The sequence below is a fragment of the Oncorhynchus nerka genome, linkage group LG2 (assembly GCF_034236695.1).
Source record: "Oncorhynchus nerka isolate Pitt River linkage group LG2, Oner_Uvic_2.0, whole genome shotgun sequence".
In the NCBI taxonomy this organism is placed as follows: Eukaryota; Metazoa; Chordata; class Actinopteri; order Salmoniformes; family Salmonidae; genus Oncorhynchus; species Oncorhynchus nerka.
In genome coordinates this window covers 91677749-91698137 of record NC_088397.1, presented here as the reverse complement: position 1 = coordinate 91698137, position 20389 = coordinate 91677749, and the positions used below count along the sequence as shown (strand labels likewise).

General features: G+C 45.3%; 1 protein-coding gene across 1 annotated transcript in view; it reads left to right on the top strand.

The window, feature by feature from the left end:
* Positions 1-20389, top strand: part of pcbp4 (poly(rC) binding protein 4) — a 171259-nt gene that overhangs the window by 92651 nt on the left and 58219 nt on the right. Inside the window, 1 exon segment of the mRNA XM_065004336.1 lies at positions 11783-11815. Within this exon segment, the coding sequence (XP_064860408.1) occupies positions 11783-11815 (33 nt within the window).

Sequence of the window (20389 nt, the reverse complement as noted above, 5' to 3'; positions counted from 1 at the left end):
TGATTTCGCCCTCCAGGATGGAGAAGCTGTCTTCATTAAAATTACATTTACATTACATTTAAGTCATTTAGCAGACGCTCTTATCCAGAGCGACTTACAAATTGGTGCTTTCACCTTATGACATCCAGTGGAACAGCCACTTTACAATAGTGCATCTAGGTCTTTTAAGGGGGAGGGGGGGGGGAGAAGGATTACTTTATCCTATCCTAGGTATTCCTTAAAGAGGTGGGGTTTCAGGTGTCTCCGGAAGGTGGTGATTGACTCCGCTGTCCTGGCGTCGTGAGGGAGTTTGTTCCACCATTGGGGGGCCAGAGCAGCGAACAGTTTTGACTGGGCTGAGCGGGAACTGTACTTCCTCAGTGGTAGGGAGGCGAGCAGGCCAGAGGTGGATGAACGCAGTGCCCTTGTTTGGGTGTAGGGCCTGATCAGAGCCTGGAGGTACTGAGGTGCCGTTCCCCTCACAGCTCCGTAGGCAAGCACCATGGTCTTGTAGCGGATGCGAGCTTCAACTGGAAGCCAGTGGAGAGAGCGGAGGAGCGGGGTGACGTGAGAGAACTTGGGAAGGTTGAACACCAGACGGGCTGCGGCGTTCTGGATGAGTTGTAGGGGTTTAATGGCACAGGCAGGGAGCCCAGCCAACAGCGAGTTGCAGTAATCCAGACGGGAGATGACAAGTGCCTGGATTAGGACCTGCGCCGCTTCCTGTGTGAGGCAGGGTCGTACTCTGCGGATGTTGTAGAGCATGAACCTACAGGAACGGGCCACCGCCTTGATGTTAGTTGAGAACGACAGGGTGTTGTCCAGGATCACGCCAAGGTTCTTAGCGCTCTGGGACGAGGACACAATGGAGTTGTCAACCGTGATGGCGAGATCATGGAACGGGCAGTCCTTCCCCGGGAGGAAGAGCAGCTCCGTCTTGCCGAGGTTCAGCTTGAGGTGATGATCCGTCATCCACACTGATATGTCTGCCAGACATGCAGAGATGCGATTCGCCACCTGGTCGTCAGAAGGGGGAAAGGAGAAGATTAATTGTGTGTCGTCTGCATAGCAATGATAGGAGAGACCATGTGAGGTTATGACAGAGCCAAGTGACTTGGTGTATAGCGAGAATAGGAGAGGGCCTAGAACAGAGCCCTGGGGGACACCAGTGGTGAGAGCACGTGGTGAGAGACGGATTCTCGCCACGCCACCTGGTAGGAGCGACCTGTCAGGTAGGACGCAATCCAAGCGTGGGCCGCGCCGGAGATGCCCAACTCGGAGAGGGTGGAGAGGAGGATCTGATGGTTCACAGTATCGAAGGCAGCCGATAGGTCTAGAAGGATGAGAGCAGAGGAGAGAGAGTTAGCTTTAGCAGTGCGGAGCGCCTCCGTGATACAGAGAAGAGCAGTCTCAGTTGAATGACTAGTCTTGAAACCTGACTGATTTGGATCAAGAAGGTCATTCTGAGAGAGATAGCGGGAGAGCTGGCCAAGGACGGCACGTTCAAGAGTTTTGGAGAGAAAAGAAAGAAGGGATACTGGTCTGTAGTTGTTGACATCGGAGGGATCGAGTGTAGGTTTTTTCAGAAGGGGTGCAACTCTCGCTCTCTTGAAGACAGGAGGGACGTAGCCAGCGGTCAGGGATGAGTTGATGAGCGAGGTGAGGTAAGGGAGAAGGTCACCGGAGATGGTCTGGAGAAGAGAGGAGGGGATAGGGTCAAGCGGGCAGGTTGTTGGGCGGCCGGCCGTCACAAGACGCGAGATGTCATCTGGAGAGAGAGGGGAGAAAGAGGTCAGAGCACAGGGTAGGGCAGTGTGAGCAGAACCAGCGGTGTCGTTTGACTTAGCAAACGAGGATCGGATGTCGTCGACCTTCTTTTCAAAATGGTTGACGAAGTCATCTGCAGAGAGGGAGGAGGGGGGGGGAGGGGGAGGAGGATTCAAGAGGGAGGAGAAGGTGGCAAAGAGCTTCCTAGGGTTAGAGGCAGATGCTTGGAATTTAGAGTGGTAGAAAGTGGCTTTAGCAGCAGAGACAGAGGAGGAAAATGTAGAGAGGAGGGAGTGAAAGGATGCCAGGTCCGCAGGGAGGCGAGTTTTCCTCCATTTCCGCTCGGCTGCCCGGAGCCCTGTGGATTCTAGTGGGGGGATATAGGTAGCACACAGGAGGACATTTTTCTCTGTTAGGATCATTTCCTTTTGAATTTCTAGCCAAATGTAGAATGTTCCTGTTTTGATTAATTTAATGGAGTGAGTTAGGTCTGCTCTATACCAAATTAGCATACCCCCTGAGTCCCTTCCCTGTTTCACACCTGGTAGTTTGGTGGATGGGACTACCAGCTCTCTGTAACCTAGAGGGCAACCAGTGGGTCTGTCTCCTCTATACCAGGTTTCTTGCAGGATGACAATGTCTGTGTTACCGATTTCTTTGGTGAAGTCCGGGTTTCTGCTCTTCAGGCCAAAGGCAGATGACCTCAGGCCTTGGATATTCCAGGATGATATAGTGAATGCTTTTTGTTTCATAGAGTGTCCAATGTTGTTGGTCGTGGTTTGGCCTCAGGCCAGTAAGTGTGAGCAGAGCCTGCTGAGCATCTGGTACATGCCATTGGCTTGGGCGAGTGTGAGAGTGGGGGTTGGGACTGTTTGCCCGCTCACTACCTGGGCGTATGTGTGGCTGCTGTGATGTCGACTCTATGGTCAGGGTCTGGTGTGGACTGTTCTGCTGTGGTGTCGAGACTTTTGTTGGGTGCTGAGGTGGGCTGTTCTGCTGGCTTCTCTGTGGGGGTGGCCACCTCTCTAGTGGGTTGTTCTCTGTCGCACACCGTCCCCCTCAACCTCTCCTCCATCCCCCTCACCCTCTCCTCCATCCCCCTCAACCTCTCCTCCATCCCCCTCAACCTCTCCTCCACCAGCAGTCTGACACTCTCCTCTAGTGCTCTGTGCTGCTCCTCTTTCTTCTGTTGTATTTGTCTCACCACTGTCCAAAGTGCAGATATGTCTCTGTCCACCTCCAGCTCTCCGGGTCTGGTTAAGGGGCTGTTGTTGTGCTGGACTGTTGTCTGGGTCTGTGCTGACTGAAGTGTAATCACCTGCTGTTCCAGCTCCACCTGCCTTATCTCCAGCTGGGTGAATTTGTCCTTCATTTCAATGAGGGAGTGGTAATCTGTGCTGGGATGTTGACTCTCTGCTGGGGGTTGCTCATCTGTGGGGTTACATAATGAAGAGGTCTGGTCTGACCCGCTCGGTGTGGGGGTATCTTTATCAAGGGAGAGCTTCTCCTGCTGGGCTAATTCTTTGATTAGGTGAAAGTCCAGCTGAAACTGTTTGTGATTACCCTGTGCCATTACTGTTCCGGACTTATAGATATTTATATTACTTGACTCAGAGTCCTCGTTATCAAGTATTCTGAGTTTCCACCCCTCGTTAATCCCCGCTCTCATAACAAGGGGGTAGTGTGCTAATATAGCACTGTGCCATGCCAGGGGATGGTTTGTGTGGAAGATAAGGTTGCTGATGTTCCCATTTTTGTAATAGTCAGCAAAAAGTGTCTCTTGATTTTCCATAAGGAGCTTCATTTTGTAATCTTTTCTTGCCTTATTATTCTTTACATGCACAGGGTACTGTATTTTAATTACCTCTGAACAGCAGGAGGGAGCTTCTAAGGCCTCTCCATTTGGTTGGGGTAGACTGTGTGACTCTCCTGCCATTGTTGGGCTAATGGGCTTTGACACCTCTCACTTGACACGTCGGTGCTAGTTGAAGCTGTATCAAGCTTGGCAGAATTATGTTAGAATTCAGTCCTTATAAAGTAATGTTGTGTATTTCTTCTATCTCTCTATAGTGCTGTTTCTTGTATTATGGTCTCTTGTTTCTTTAGAGGTTTCACTTTGTTGTCCTTTTTCTTTTCCTTTTTCTTCTGTCCTTATTTTGTCTTCCTTTCTTCTGTTAACTAGATATTTTTTTGTTGTTATTCTTTGTAAGCTAGCTAGCTTCTCTCTCTCTCTCTCTCCCCCCCTCCCTCTCCTTTCTCTCACTCTCTCCCTCCCCCCTCCCCCTATGTCATCATCCCTGTGGTCTGTAAATCGGTTGGCACAATCGTGTAGACCAGAGCCTTAATATTGATTATCCAAATATAAGGCTCTGGTGTAGACTGACTAGACATACAGAGTTCCTGGGTGAGGTTGTTGTTTCCATCAGGTGCTGTTCAGTAGTAATCAGCTCCTATAACAGCTCTCTCAGGTGCTGTTCAGTAGTAATCAGCTCCTATAACAGTTCTCTCAGGTGCTGTTCAGTAGTAATCAGCTCCTATAACAGCTCTGTCAGGTGCTGTTCAGTAGTAATCAGCTCCTATAACAGTTCTCTCAGGTGCTGTTCAGTAGTAATCAGCTCCTATAACAGCTCTGTCAGGTGCTGTTCAGTAGTAATCAGCTATAACAGCTCTCTCAGGTGCTCCTATAATCAGCTCTCTGTCAGGTGCTGTTCAGTAGTAATCAGCTCCTATAACAGCTCTGTCAGGTGCTGTTCAGTAGTAATCAGCTCCTATAACAGCTCTCTCAGGTGCTGTTCAGTAGTAATCAGCTCCTATAACAGTTCTCTCAGGTGCTGTTCAGTAGTAATCAGCTCTCTATAATCAGCTCCTATAACAGCTCTCTCAGGTGCTGTTCAGTAGTAATCAGCTCCTATAACAGTTCTCTCAGGTGCTGTTCAGTAGTAATCAGCTCCTATAACAGTTCTCTCAGGTGCTGTTCAGTAGTAATCAGCTCCTATAACAGCTCTCTCAGGTGCTGTTCAGTAGTAATCAGCTCCTATAACAGCTCTGTCAGGTGCTGTTCAGTAGTAATCAGCTCCTATAACAGCTCTCTCAGGTGCTGTTCAGTAGTAATCAGCTCCTATAACAGTTCTCTCAGGTGCTGTTCAGTAGTAATCAGCTCCTATAACAGTTCTCTCAGGTGCTGTTCAGTAGTAATCAGCTCCTATAACAGCTCTCTCGGGTGCTGTTCAGTAGCATCTCCTCTTTCTTAACACAGTATCATTTTAAATACATTTGAGGAGGAATTATATTATATTAGTATGATGTCTGGCTCCTGCGTCAACATCAAGTTGTACTTGTAATCTAGATACTAGAGACTCCAGGGATCATGAGGAGCCACGAAGAAAAGGTACAGTACTCTGTTATTAACTGACAGACAAACGCCTTCAGGCTTGATCTTCAGTGTGGTCCTGAACAGTGAGAACAACGTTAAAGGTTGATGACTGCACACTACACTCAACCCTGTGGCATACTCACAGGCATGCACTCAACCCTGTGGCATACTCACAGGCATACACTCAACCCTGTGGCGTACTCACAGGCATACACTCAACCCTGTGGCGTACTCACAGGCATACACTCAACCCTGTGGCGTACTCACAGGCATACACTCAACCCTGTGGTGTACTCACAGGCATACACTCAACCCTGTGGCGTACTCACAGGCATACACTCAACCCTGTGGCGTACTCACAGGCATACACTCAACCCTGTGGCGTACTCACAGGCATACACTCAACCCTGTGGCGTACTCACAGGCATACAACCAGGCAGTGTACTGTAACTCACAGGCATACAACCAGGCATTGTACTGTAACTCACAGACATACAACCAGGCAGTGTACTGTAACTCACAGGCATACAGCCAGGCAGTGTACTGTAACTCACAGGCATACAGCCAGGCAGTGTACTGTAACTCACAGGCATACAGCCAGGCAGTGTACTGTAACTCACAGGCATACAACCAGGCAGTGTACTGTAGCTCACAGGCATACAGCCAGGCAGTGTACTGTAACTCACAGACATACAGCCAGGCAGTGTACTGTAACTCACAGGCATACAACCAGGCAGTGTACTGTACACACTGCAGCCGTACAGTGGCTGTGTGTCCTTGACTCTACCCAGCACTACCCAGCAGAGCCAATGCAGACATCAGAGCTTGTCCTGAGGGCTGACATCCAGCTAACCTGCTGCTAATACACCTGTCTAACACACACACACACACACACACACACACACACACACACACAGAGAGAGGGCCCTGTAGATATCAGACATCAGAGCTTATCCTGAGGGCTGACCTCCAGCAAACCTGCTGACAATACACCTGAGCCAGTCATTTCATCTAGCTAGTTCTCCACGTACTGTACTATAGTAGGAGACGGAGTCCAGATCCAAAATAAAACAGTAGAACAGTGGAACAGTAGAACCGTAGAAGGGTGGAACAGTAGAACAGTAGAACAGTAGAACCGGCCTGCCTGCAGACATTAGAGCTTGTCTGGCTCAGGGATTACCCTGCTGCTAAAATAACTCTGACACACACACACACACACACACACACACACACACACACACACACACACACACACACACACACACACACACACACACACACAGACACGCACATAGACACACATACAGACAAGCACACAGACACAGACAGACACGCACGAAGACACGCACACAGGCACACACACACACACACACACACACACACACACACACACACACACACACACACACACACACACACACACACACACACACACATACACACACACGCACATACAGATGGACACACACACACACAGATAAAGGAGCAGGAGCAGCCCTACTCCATCTAGAGCGGTCAGGAGCAGTCCTATTCCGTCTAGAATAGTCAGGGGCAGTCCTATTCCATCTAGAATAGTCAGGAGCAGTCCTATTCCGTCTAAAACAGTCAGGAGCAGTCGTATTCCATCTAGAATAGTCAGGAGCAGTCCTATTCCATCTAGAATAGTCAGGAGCAGTCCTATTCCGTCTAGAATAGTTTGGAGCAGTCCTATTCCGTCTAGAGCAGTCAGGAGGAGTCCTACTCCATCTTGAATGGTCAGGAGCAGTCCTATTCCATCTAGAATAGTCAGGAAAAGTCCTATTCCGTCTAGAATAGTCTGGAGCAGTCTTATTCTGTCTAGAATTGTCAGGAGCAGTCCTATTCCATCTAGAATGGTCAGGAGCAGTCCTATTCCATCTAGAATAGTCAGGAGCAGTCATATTCCATCTAGAGCTGTCAGGAGCAGTCCTATTCCGTCTTGAACAGTCAGGAGCAGTCCTATTCCATCTAGAATAGTCAGGAGCAGTCCTTTTCTGTCTAGAATAGTCAGGAGCAGTCCTATTCTGTCTAGAACAGTCAGGAGCAGTCCTATTCCATCTAGAATAGTCAGGAGCAGTCCTATTCTGTCTAGAATAGTCAGGAGCAGTCATATTCCGTCTAGAATGGCCAGGAGCAGTCTTATTCCATCTAGAATAGTCAGGAGCAATCATATTCCATCTAGAGCTGTCAGGAGCAGTCCTATTCCATCGAGAACAGCCAGGAGCAGTCCTATTTAATCTAGAATAGTCAGGAGCAGTCATTTTCTGTCTAAAATAGTCAGGAGCAGCCCTATTCCATCTAGAACAGTCAGGAGCAGTCCTATTTAATCTAGAATAGTCAGGAGTAGTCCTTTTCCGTCTAGAATAGTCAGGAGCAGTCCTATTCCATCTAGAACAGTCAGGAACAATCCTATTCCATCTTGAGCAGTCGGGAGCAGTCCTATTCCAACTATAACGGTCAGGAGCAGTCCTATTCCTTCTTGAACAGTCAGGAGCAGTCCTATTCCACCTCAAGTGATCAGGAGCAGTCCTATTCCATATAGAGCTGTTAAGAGCAGTCCTATTCCACCTCAAGTGATCAGGAGCAGTCCTATTCCATATAGAGCTGTTAAGAGCAGTCCTATTCCATCTAGAGCGGTCAGGACCAGTCCTATCCCATCTAGAACAGTCAGCAGAAGTCATATTCCATCTAGAGCAGTCAGGAGCAGTCCTATTCCATCTAGAGCGGTCAGGAGCAGTCCTTCTCCATCTTGAACAATCATGATCAATGCTATTCAATCTAGAACAGTCAGGAGCAGTCCTATTCCGTCTTAAACAGTCAGGAGCAGTCCTATTCCATCTATAACAGTCTGGAGCAGTCCTATTCCTTCTTGAACAGTCAGGAGCAGTACTATTCCACCTCGAGTGGTCAGGAGCGGTCCTATTCCATATAGAGCAGTCAGGAGCAGTCCTATTCCATCTAGAACAGTCAGGAGCAGTTCTATTCCATCTAGAACAGTCAGCAGAAGTCCTATTCCATCTAGAGCAGTCAGGAGCAGTCCTATTCCATATAGAGCTGTTAGGAGCTTTCCTATTCCATCTAGAACAGTCAGGAGCAGTCCTATTCCATCTAGAACAGTCAGGAGGAGAATTCCTATACCATCTAGAACAGTCAGGAGCAGTCCTATTCCTTCTAGAGCGGTCAGAAGCAGTCCTATTCCATCTAGAGCTGTCAGGAGCAGTCCTATTCCACCTAGAGCGACCAGGAGCCGTCCTATTCCATCTAGAGCAGTCAGGAGCAGTTCTACTCCATCTTGAACAGTCATGAACAATCCTATTCCATCTTGAGCAGTCAGGAGCAGTCCTATTCCATCTCGAGCGGTCAGGAGCAGTCCTGTTCCGTCTGAAACAGTCAGGAGCAGTCCTATTCCGTCTTGAACAGTCAGGAGCAGGCCTATTCCACCTTGAGTGGTCAGGAGCAGTCCTATTCCATATAGAGCTCTTAGCAGCAGTCCTATTCCATCTAGAACAGTCAGGAGCAGTCCTATTCCATCTAGAACAGTCAGGAGCAGTCCTATTCCATCTAGAACAGTCAGCAGAAGTCCTATTCCATCTAGAGCAGTCAGGAGCAGTCCTATTCCATATAGAGCTGTTAGGAGCTTTCCTATTCCATCTAGAACAGTCAGGAGCAGTCCTATTCCATCTAGAACAGTCAGGAGGAGAATTCCTATACCATCTAGAACAGTCAGGAGCAGTCCTATTCCTTCTAGAGCGGTCAGAAGCAGTCCTATTCCATCTAGAGCTGTCAGGAGCAGTCCTATTCCACCTAGAGCGGTCAGGAGCAGTCCTATTCCATCTAGAGCGGTCAGGAGTAGTTCTATTCCATCTAGACCGGTCCGGAGCAGTCCTATTCCATCTAGAGCTGTCAGGAGCAGTACTATTCCATCTTGAACAGTCAGGAGCAGTCCTATTCCGTCTGAAACAGTCAGGAGCAGTCCTATTCCATCTAGAGCGGTCAGGAGCAGTCCTATTCCATATAGAGCTGTCAGTTGCAGTCCTATTCCATCTAGAACAGTCAAAACCAGTCAGACCATCAAAAGCAATCAGGTGCTCAGAGTGGATGGATGTGTACTCTACTGTAGGCCAAAAACAGCAAACTGACAACCACACCACTAGGTTTGCTTTTTATTTATATTGGTGATTGACAGTTGACTAAACTTATAAAACATCGGTGTTCAATACACAACATATTTTTGAATGTCCAAAATGTCTGTAGGCCTACATATCACAGATTGCATATTTTACAGAATACCAGTTTGCCATGTTGTAACAGCAGGATACTGGATTATTTACGTGATTGGTTCCACCTCCACCACACCAATCTATGGTCCCTCAACAGGAACAACTCTCTCTCTCTCTCTCTCTCTCTCTCTGTCTCTATGTATCTCTCTCTCTCTCTGTCTCTCTCTCTCTCTTTATCTCTCTCTCTCTTTATCTCTCTCTCTCTATATCTCTCTCTCTCGCTCTCTCTCTCGCTCTCTCCTCTCTCTCCTCTCTCTCTCTCTCTCTCTCTCTCTCTCTCTCTCTCTCTCTCTCTCTCTCTCTCTCTCTCTCTCTCTCTCTCTCTCTCTCTCTCTCTCTCTCTCTCTCTCTCTCTCTCTCTCTCTCTCTCTCTCTCTCTCTCTCTCTCGCTCTCTCTGTATTGCTCTCTCTCTCTCTCTCTCTCTCTCTCTCTCTCTCTCTCTCTCTCTCTCTCTCTCTTTATCTCTCTCTCTATATATATCTCTCTCTGTCTCTCTCTCTCTCTGTCTCTATGTATCTTTCTCTCTCTCTCTCTTTATCTCTCTCTCTATATATATCTATCTCTCTGTCTCTGTCTCTCTCTCTCTCTCTCTCTCTCTCTCTCTCTCTATATATATATATATATATATATATATATATCTATCTGTCTCTCTCTCTCTTTATCTATCTCTCTCTCTCTCTCTGTCTCTATGTATCTCTCTCTCTCTTTATCTCTCTCTCTATATCTCTCTCTCTATCTCTCTCTATCTTTATCTCTCTCTCTCTCTATATATATATATATCTCTCTCTCTCTCGCTCTCTCTCTCTGTCTCTCTGTATCTCTCTCTCTCTCTGTCTCTCTCTCTTTATCTCTCTCTATATATATATATATATATATCTTTCTCTCTCTCTCTCTCTCTCTCTCTCTCTCTCTGTGTCGCTCTCTCCTTCTCTCTCTCTCTCTGTCTCTCTCTTTCTTTCTCTCTTTCTCTCTCTCTGTGTCACTCTCTCCTTCTCTCTCTCTCTCTCTCTCTCTCTGTCTCTCTCTTTCTTTCTCTCTTTCTCTCTCTCTCTCTCTGTGTCGCTCTCTCCTTCTCTCTCCTTCTCTCTCTCTCTCTCTCTGTCTCTCTCTCTGTGTCGCTCTCTCCTTCTCTCTCCTTCTCTCTCTTCTCTCTCCTTCTCTCTCTCTCTCTGTCTCTCTCTTTCTTTCTCTCTCTTCTCTCTCTCTGTGTCACTCTCTCCTTCTCTCTCTCTCTCTCTCTCTCTCTCTGTCTCTCTCTCTTTCTCTCTTCTCTCTCTCTCTCTCTCTGTGTCGCTCTCTCCTCTCTCTCTCTCTCTCTCTCTGTCTCTCTCTCTGTGTCGCTCTCTCCTTCTCTCTCTCTCTCTCTCTGTCTCTCTCTCTGTGTCGCTCTCTCCTTCTCTCTCTTCTCTCTCCTCTCTCTCTCTCTCTCTCTCTGTCTCTCTCTCTGTGTCGCTCTCTCCTTCTCTCTCTCTCTCTCTGTCTCTCTCTTTCTTTCTCTCTTTCTCTCTGTCTCTCTCTGTCTCTCTCCTTCTCTCTCTCTCTCCTTCTCTCTCTCTCTCTCTCTCTCTCTCTCTCTCCTCTCTCTCTCTCTCTCTCTCTCTCTCTCTCTCTCTCTCTCTCTCTCTCTCTCTCTCTCTCTCTCTCTCTGTCTCTCTCTCTCTCTCTCTCTCTCTCTCTCTCTCTCTCTCTCTCTCTCTCTCTCTCTCTCTCTCTCTCTCTCTCTCTCTCTCTCTCTCTCTCTCTCTCTCTCTCTCTCTCTCTCTCTCTCTCTCTCTGTCTCTCTCTCTCTCTCTCTCTCTCTCTCTCTCTCTCTCTCTCTCTCTCTCTCTCTCTCTCTCTCTCTCTCTCTCTCTCTCTCTCTCTCTCTCTCTCTCTCTCTCTCTCTCTCTCTCTCTCTCTGTCTCTCTCTCTCTCTCTCTCTCTCTCTCTCTCTCTGTCTCTCTCTTTCTTTCTCTCTCTCTCTCTCTCTCACTCTGTGTTAAAGTCATTCAGGGGTTATTGGTTCCTCCACCGACCAATCTATGGTCCCTCAACAGGAACAGAATGCTTCCCAAGAGACACATTCATGTTATTGCTCTGGATCTGATATTCCTTTTAGGAATCCTCCATAATAGCCAAGTCAGATAAAAAGACATTGAAACACATTGAAATGCAGTGTTTACCGAACTCACTTCTAAACACTAAACCTCCCAACGTGTTACAGTAAGGATTCTGTTGTATGTCTGAAATATGTTAGACTTATAATTTAACCACATTAAACTCATTGAATAATAATGAGAAGTTTTGAAGGAGTGAAGGACAGAACTTAAGACAAAACCTGTTGAATGTGTCTAAAAGTTTGTGTTGTGTCTTTCCACTCCACAGAAAGGAGAGACAGTGAAGAAAATACGAGAAGAGGTGAGTTCTCCAGATTATATACTGTAGTAACACAGTCCTCTGTACCTCAGCTGGTAAGACACGGTGCTTACAATTACACGAAGGTGGGGTTTGATTCCTGGGACCGCCCATAAGTAAAACAAATGATGGAAGGTGATTTTGATAAAAGCCTTTTCTAAACAAATGATGGAAGGTGATTTTGATAAAAGCCTTTTCTAAACAAATGATGGAAGGTGATTTTGATAAAAAGCCTTTTCTAAACGGTATACCTGCCGTACACACATGAAATTGAGATACAGTATCCCATGGATACACACACACTACCTGTCAAAAGTTTTAGAACACCTACTCATTCAAGGGTTTTTCTTTATTTTGGACTCTTTTGTCCATTGTAGAATAATAGTGAAGACATCAGGACTATTAAATAACACATATGGAATCGTGTTGTAACCAAAAAAGTGTCGAACAAATCAAAATATATTTTATATTTGAGATTCTTCAAAGTAGCCACCCTTTGCCTTGATGACAGCTTTGCACACTCTTGGCATAAATATAAAATATATAAATATTTTGACCGGTAGTGTACATACTTAACATTTAGGTATATAGCTTAAAGAGAACCCCAACACATTTTGTCCTGTACCTCTATATATACCTCCATATCTCAGCTTCTTGGTTTCTACAAGTCAAGTTGTGATGGATCCACATAAATACTTTATTTCCATCTAGATCTAGAAACCAAACACATATTTTCCTACGCTCCTATATCTATCTATATAATGCACCTCGGCATCTTCGCTGACAGGAAGAGGAAGCATGAATATTTTAGTCTCAAGGGCAAACGATACACAGCACAAACCCACAAAATCACTGAAACATAATAAGTGGCACAGGATTGAAAAGCTATGAAGGTGAAGTGAAATGGAAAGACACTGAAAAACATAGAAGAGAATGTAATGGGTGACTGAAACATGGAAGACAATGTAATGGGTGACTGAAACATTATTGAAAGTTTAATGAGTGACTGAAACATTAATGAAAGTATAATGGGTGACTGAAACATGGAAGGAAATGTAATGGGTGACTGAAACATGGAAGACAATGTAATGGGTGACTGAAACATGGAAGACAATGTAATGGGTGACTGAAACATGGAAGAAAGTATAATGGGTGACTGAAACATGACAGAAAGTATAATAGGTGACTGAAACATGGAAGAAAGTATAATGGGTGACTGAAACATTAATGAAAGTATAATGGGTGACTGAAACATGGAAGGTAATGTAATGGGTGACTGAAACATTAATGAAAGTACAATGGGTGACTGAAACATTAATGAAAGTATAATGGGTGACTGAAACATTAATGTAAGTATAATGGGTGACTGAAACATTAATGAAAGTATAATGGGTGACTGAAACATTAATGAAAGTATAATGGGTGACTGAAACATGGAAGAAAGTATAATGGGTGACTGAAACATGACAGAAAGTATAATGGGTGACTGAAACATGACAGAAAGTATAATGGGTGACTGAAACATGGAAGAAAGTATAATGGGTGGATGAAACATTAATGAAAGTATAATGGGTGACTGAAACATGACATAAAGTATAATTGGTGACTGAAACATGGAAGAAAGTATAATGGGTGACTGAAACATTAATGAAAGTATAATGGGTGACTGAAACATGGAAGAAAGTATAATGGGTGACTGAAACATTAATGAAAGTATAATGGGTGACTGAAACGTGACATAAAGTATAATGAGTGACTGAAACATTAATGAAAGTATAATGGGTGACTGAAACATGGAAGGTAATGTAATGGGTGACTGAAACATTAATGAAAGTATAATGGGTGACTGAAACATTAATGAAAGTATAATGGGTGACTGAAACATTAATGAAAGTATAATGGGTGACTGAAACATGGAAGAAAGTATAATGGTGACTGAAATATTAATGAAAGTATAATGGGTGACTGAAACATGGAAGGTAATGTAATGGGTGACTGAAACATTAATGAAAGTATAATGGTGACTGAAACATTAATGAAAGTATAATGGGTGACTGAAACATTAATGTAAGTATAATGGGTGACTGAAACATTAATGAAAGTGTAATGGGTGACTGAAACATTAATGAAAGTATAATGGGTGACTGAAACATGGAAGAAAGTATAATGGGTGACTGAAACATTAATGAAAGTATAATGGGTGACTGAAACATGGAAGAAAGTATAATGGGTGACTGAAATATTAATGAAAGTATAATGGGTGACTGAAACATGGAAGGTAATGTAATGGGTGACTGAAACATTAATGAAAGTATAATGGGTGACTGAAACATTAATGAAAGTATAATGGGTGACTGAAACATTAATGTAAGTATAATGGGTGACTGAAACATTAATGAAAGTGTAATGGGTGACTGAAACATTAATGAAAGTATAATGGGTGACTGAAACATGGAAGAAAGTATAATGGGTGACTGAAACATGACAGAAAGTATAATGGGTGACTGAAACATGACAGAAAGTATAATGGGTGACTGAAACATGGAAGAAAGTATAATGGGTGGATGAAACATTAATGAAAGTATAATGGGTGACTGAAACATGACATAAAGTATAATTGGTGACTGAAACATGGAAGAAAGTATAATGGGTGACTGAAACATTAATGAAAGTATAATGGGTGACTGAAACATGGAAGAAAGTATAATGGGTGACTGAAACATGACAGAAAGTATAATGGTTGACTGAAACATTAATGAAAGTATAATGGGTGACTGAAACATTAATGAAAGTATAATGGGTGACTGAAACATGGAAGAAAGTATAATGGGTGACTGAAACATTAATAAAAGTATAATGGGTGACTGAAACATGAAAGAAAATGATAGAAATTACTGTGTCTAGATGGAATTTGTATTTGTGGTCATGGCGACTGGATCTTTTTTTGAACACTGTGATATTTGTCTTACTGAGATTTTCAGTCAGGTCCCAGGTCTATCAAGGCCCAGGTATATCAAGGCCCAGGTCTATCAAGGCCCAGGTCTATCAAGGCCCAGGTATATCAAGGCCCAGGTCTGTCAGGGTCCAGGTCTGTCAGGTCCCAGGTCTCTCAGGTCCCAGGTCTGTCAGGGCCCAGGTCTGTCAGGGTCCAGGTCTGTCAGGGCCTAGGTCTGTCATGGTCCAGGTCTGTCAGGGTCCAGGTCTGACAGAGCCCAGGTCTGTCAGGGCCCAGGTCTGTCAGGGCCCAGGTCTGTCAGGGTCCAGGTCTGTCAGGGCCCAGGTCTGTCAGGGTCCAGGTCTGTCAGGGCCCAGGTCTGTCAGGGCCCAGGTCTGACAGGGCCCAGGTCTATCAGGGCCCAGGTCTTGCAGAATCTGTGCAGAAGATCTAGGTGCTGCTGTAGACCCTCCTTGGTTAGGGACAGAAGTACCAGATAATCAGCAAACAGTAGAGATTTGACATCAGATTGCTGTGATAAAGTAAATCTGTCTCCACAATGGAGATAAAAACATTATCATGGGAAGAAGCAGAGCAGGGAGTCTTTCAGATTGACCAGAGCGTGAGTGAGATCACGTACGCACACACACACACACACACCGGAAGAAACAGACAGGAGCTAGGAGCCCTGCAGTACAATGAATCACATACACACACACGAGACAGACACACAGACGTGCATACACTCACACGCAGAGCTGAGACACACTCATGCAGGCATGCGCAGACAGAGTGACAGAGATCACATGTAAATGAAACAGACAGGAGAGGACCTGGGAACCTTGTAATGCAATGAATCACACACACACGGACGAGACATACACACACACACACACACACACAGCCAACACACACCCACCAAGGAATCAAAAAGAGTTGACACACACACACAGCCGAAACACACGCACACAGACACAAATCTTTAGCCATTGTCAGTGAGTCCTCAGATGAGCTGGTTGCTGAAAGACTCAGAGTGGGGAGGGTGACTGTTCTCTCCCTTTATCTTCCTGTTCTCCCCCTTTATCTTAATGTTCTCCCCCTTTCTCTTCCTGTTCTCCCCCTTTATCTTCCTGTTCTCCCCCTTTATCTTCCTGTTCTCCCCCTTTATCTTCCTGTTCTCTCCCTTTATCTTCCTGTTCTCTCCCTTTATCTTCCTGTTCTCTCCCTTTCTCTTCCTGTTCTCTCCCTTTATCTTCCTGTTCTCTCCCTTTATCTTCCTGTTCTCTCCCTTTATCTTCCTGTTCTCCCCCTTTATCTTCCGGTTCTCTCCCTTTATCTTCCTGTTCTCTCCCTTTATCTTCCTGTTCTCTCCCTTTATCTTCCTGTTCTCTCCCTTTATCTTCCTGTTCTCTCCCTTTATCTTCCTGTTCTCTCCCTTTATCTTCCTGTTCTCCCCTTTATCTTCCTGTTCTCTCCCTTTATCTTCCTGTTCTCTCCTTTATCTTCCTGTTCTCTCCCTTTATCTTCCTGTTCTCTCCCTTTATCATCCTGTTCTCTCCCCTTTATCTTCCTGTTCTCCCCATTTATCTTCCTGTTCTCTCCCTTTATCTTCCTGTTCTCTCCTTTCTCTTCCTGTTCTCTCCATTTCTCTTCCTGTTCTCTCCCTTTCTCTTCCTGTTCTCTCCCTTTATCTTCCTGTTCTCTCCCTTTATCTTCCTGTTCTCTCCCTTTATCTTCCTGTTCTCTCCCTTTATCTTCCTGTTCTCTCCCTTTATCTTCCTGTTCTCTCCCTTTATCTTCCTGTTCTCTCCCTTTATCTTCCTGTTCTCTCCCTTTATCTTCCTGTTCTCCCCCTTTATCTTCCTGTTCTCTCCCTTTCTCTTCCTGTTCTCCCCCTTTATCTTCCTGTTCTCTCCCTTTATCTTCCTGTTCTCTCCCTTTATCCTCCTGTTCTCTCCCTTTATCCTCCTGTTCTCTCCCTTTATCTTCCTGTTCTCTCCCTTTCTCTTCCTGTTCTCCCCTTTATCTTCCTGTTCTCTCCCTTTCTCTTCCTGTTCTCCCCCTTTATCTTCCTGTTCTCCCCCTTTATCTTCCTGTTCTCTCCTTTATCTTCCTGTTCTCTCCCTTTATCTTCCTGTTCTCCCCTTTATCTTCCTGTTATCTCCTTTATCTTCCTGTTCTCCCCTTTATCTTCCTGTTCTCTCCTTTATCTTCCTGTTCTCCCCCTTTATCTTCCTGTTCTCCCCCTTTATCTACCTGTTCTCTCCCTTTATCTTCCTGTTCTCCCCTTTATCTTCCTGTTCTCTCCCTTTATCTTCCTGTTCTCTCCCTTTATCTTCCTGTTCTCTCCCTTTATCTTCCTGTTCTCTCCCTTTATCTTCCTGTTCTCCCCCTTTATCTTCCTGTTCTCTCCCTTTATCTTCCTGTTCTCTCCCTTTATCTTCCTGTTCTCTCCCTTTATCTTCCTGTTCTCCCCCTTTATCTTCCTGTTCTCTCCCTTTATCTTCCTGTTCTCTCCCATTCTCTTCCTGTTCTCCCCCTTTATCTTCCTGTTCTCCCCCTTTATCTTCCTGTTCTCTCCGTTTATCTTCCTGTTCTCCCCTTTCTCTTACTGTTCTCCCCCTTTATCTTCCTGTTCTCTCCCTTTATCTTCCTGTTCTCCCCCTTTCTCTTCCTGTTCTCTCCCTTTCTCTTCCTGTTCTCCCCCTTTCTCTTCCTGTTCTCCCCCTTTATCTTCCTGTTCTCTCCCTTTCTCTTCCTGTTCTCTCCCTTTATCTTCCTGTTCTCCCCCTTTATCTTCCTGTTCTCTCCCTTTCTCTTCCTGTTCTCTCCCTTTATCTTCCTGTTCTCTCCCTTTATCTTCCTGTTCTCACCCTTTATCTTCCTGTTCTCACCCTTTATCTTCCTGTTCTCTCCCTTTATCTTCCTGTTCTCTCCCTTTATCTTCCTGTTCTCTCCCTTTATCTTCCTGTTCTCTCCCTTTATCTTCCTGTTCTCCCCTTTATCTTCCTGTTCTCCCCCTTTATCTTCCTGTTCTCTCCCTTTCTCTTCATTTTCTCTCCCTTTATCTTCCTGTTCTCCCCTTTATCTTCCTGTTCTCTCCCTTTATCTTCCTGTTCTCTCCCTTTCTCTTCCTGTTCTCTCCCTTTCTCTTCCTGTTCTCTCCTTTATCTTCCTGTTCTCTCCCTTTATCTTCCTGTTCTCCCCCTTTCTCTTCCTGTTCTCTCCCTTTATCTTCCTGTTCTCCCCTTTATCTTCCTGTTCTCCACCTTTATCTTCCTGTTCTCTCCCTTTATCTTCCTGTTCTCCCCCTTTATCTTCCTGTTCTCCCCCTTTATCGTCCTGTTTCTCCCCCTTTCTCTTCCTGTTCTCTCCCTTTATCTTCCTGTTCTCTCCCTTTATCTTCCTGTTCTCCCCTTTATCTTCCTGTTCTCCCCTTTATCTTCCTGTTCTCTCCCTTTATCTTCCTGTTCTCACCCTTTATCTTCCTTTTTCTCCCTTTATCTTCCTGTTCTCTCCCTTTATCTTCCTGTTCTCCCCCTTTATCTTCCTGTTCTCTCCTTTATCTTCCTGTTCTCCCCCTTTATCTTCCTGTTCTCTCCCTTTATCTTCCTGTTCTCTCCCTTTATCTTCCTGTTCTCCCCCTTTATCTTCCTGTTCTCTCCCTTTATCTTCCTGTTCTCTCCCTTTATCTTCTTCCTGTTCTCTCCCTTTCTCTTCCTGTTCTCTCCCTTTCTCTTCCTGTTCTCTCCCTTTATCTTCCTGTTCTCTCCCTTTCTCTTCCTGTTCTCCCCCTTTATCTTCCTGTTCTCCCCCTTTATCTTCCTGTTCTCTCCCTTTATCTTCCTGTTCTCCCCCTTTATCTTCCTGTTCTCTCCCTTTATCTTCCTGTTCTCTCCCTTTATCTTCCTGTTCTCTCCCTTTATCTTCCTGTTCTCCCCCTTTATCTTCCTGTTCTCCCCCTTTATCTTCCTGTTCTCCCCTTTATCTTTATCTTCCTGTTCTCCCCCTTTATATTCCTGTTCTCCCCCCCTTTCTCTTCCTGTTCTCTCCCTTTATCTTCCTGTTCTCCCCCTTTATCTTCCTGTTCTCCCCCTTTATCTTCCTGTTCTCTCCCTTTATCTTCCTGTTCTCCCCCTTTATCTTCCTGTTCTCTTCACTTTATCTTCCTGTTCTCCCCTTTCTCTTCCTGTTCTCTCCCTTTATCTTCCTGTTCTCCCCCTTTATCTTCCTGTTCTCCCCCTTTATCTTCCTGTTCTCCCCTTTATCTTCCTGTTCTCTCCCTTTATCTTCCTGTTCTCACCCTTTATCTTCCTGTTCTCTCCCTTTATCTTCCTGTTCTCTCCCTTTATCTTCCTGTTCTCCCCCTTTATCTTCCTGTTCTCTCCCTTTATCTTCCTGTTCTCTCCCTTTATCTTCCTATCTTCTCTCCCTTTATCTTCCTGTTCTCTCCCTTTATCTTCCTGTTCTCCCCTTTATCTTCCTGTTCTCTCCTTTATCTTCCTGTTCTCTCCCTTTCTCTTCCTGTTCTCCCTTTATCTTCCTGTTCTCCCCTTTCTCTTCCTGTTCTCCCCCTTTATCTTCCTGTTCTCCCCTTTCTCTACCTGTTCTCCCCTTTATCTTCCTGTTCTCCCCTTTATCTTCCTGTTCTCCCCTTTATCTTCCTGTTCTCCCCTTTATCTTCCTGTTCTCACCCTTTATCTTCCTGTTCTCCCCCTTTATCTTCCTGTTCTCCCCCTTTATCTTCCTGTTCTCCCCCTTTCTCTTCCTGTTCTCTCCCTTTATCTTCCTGTTCTCCCCCTTTATCTTCCTGTTCTCCCCCTTTATCTTCCTGTTCTCCCCTTTATCTTCCTGTTCTCTCCCTTTATCTTCCTGTTCTCACCCTTTATCTTCCTGTTCTCTCCCTTTATCTTCCTGTTCTCTCCTGTTCCCTTTATCTTCCTGTTCTCCCCTTTATCTTCCTGTTCTCTCCCTTTATCTTCCTGTTCTCTCCCTTTATCTTCCTGTTCTCCCCTTTATCTTCCTGTTCTCTGTTCTCCCCTTTATCTTCCTGTTCTCTCCCCTTTCTCTTCCTGTTCTCCCCTTTATCTTCCTGTTCTCCCCTTTCTCTTCCTGTTCTCCCCCTTTATCTTCCTGTTCTCCCCCTTTCTCTACCTGTTCTCCCCCTTTATCTTCCTGTTCTCCCCCTTTATCTTCCTGTTCTCCCCTTTATCTTCCTGTTCTCCCCTTTATCTTCCTGTTCTCACCCTTTATCTTCCTGTTCTCCCCCTTTATCTTCCTGTTCTCCCCCTTTATCTTCCTGTTCTCTCCATTTATCTTCCTGTTCTCTCCCTTTATCTTCCTGTTCTCCCCATTTATCTTCCTGTTCTCCCCCTTTATCTTCCTGTTCTCCCCTTTATCTTCCTGTTCTCATCCATTATCTTCCTGTTCTCCCCCTTTATCTTCCTGTTCCCCCCCCTTATCTTCCTGTTCTCTCCCTTTATCTTCCTGTTCTCCCCTTTATCTTCCTGTTCTCCCCCTTTCTCTTCCTGTTCTCTCCCTTTCTCTTCCTGTTCTACCCCTTTCTCTTCCTGTTCTCTCCCTTTATCTTCCTGTTCTCCCCCTTTATCTTCCTGTTCTCCCCCTTTATCTTCCTGTTCTCT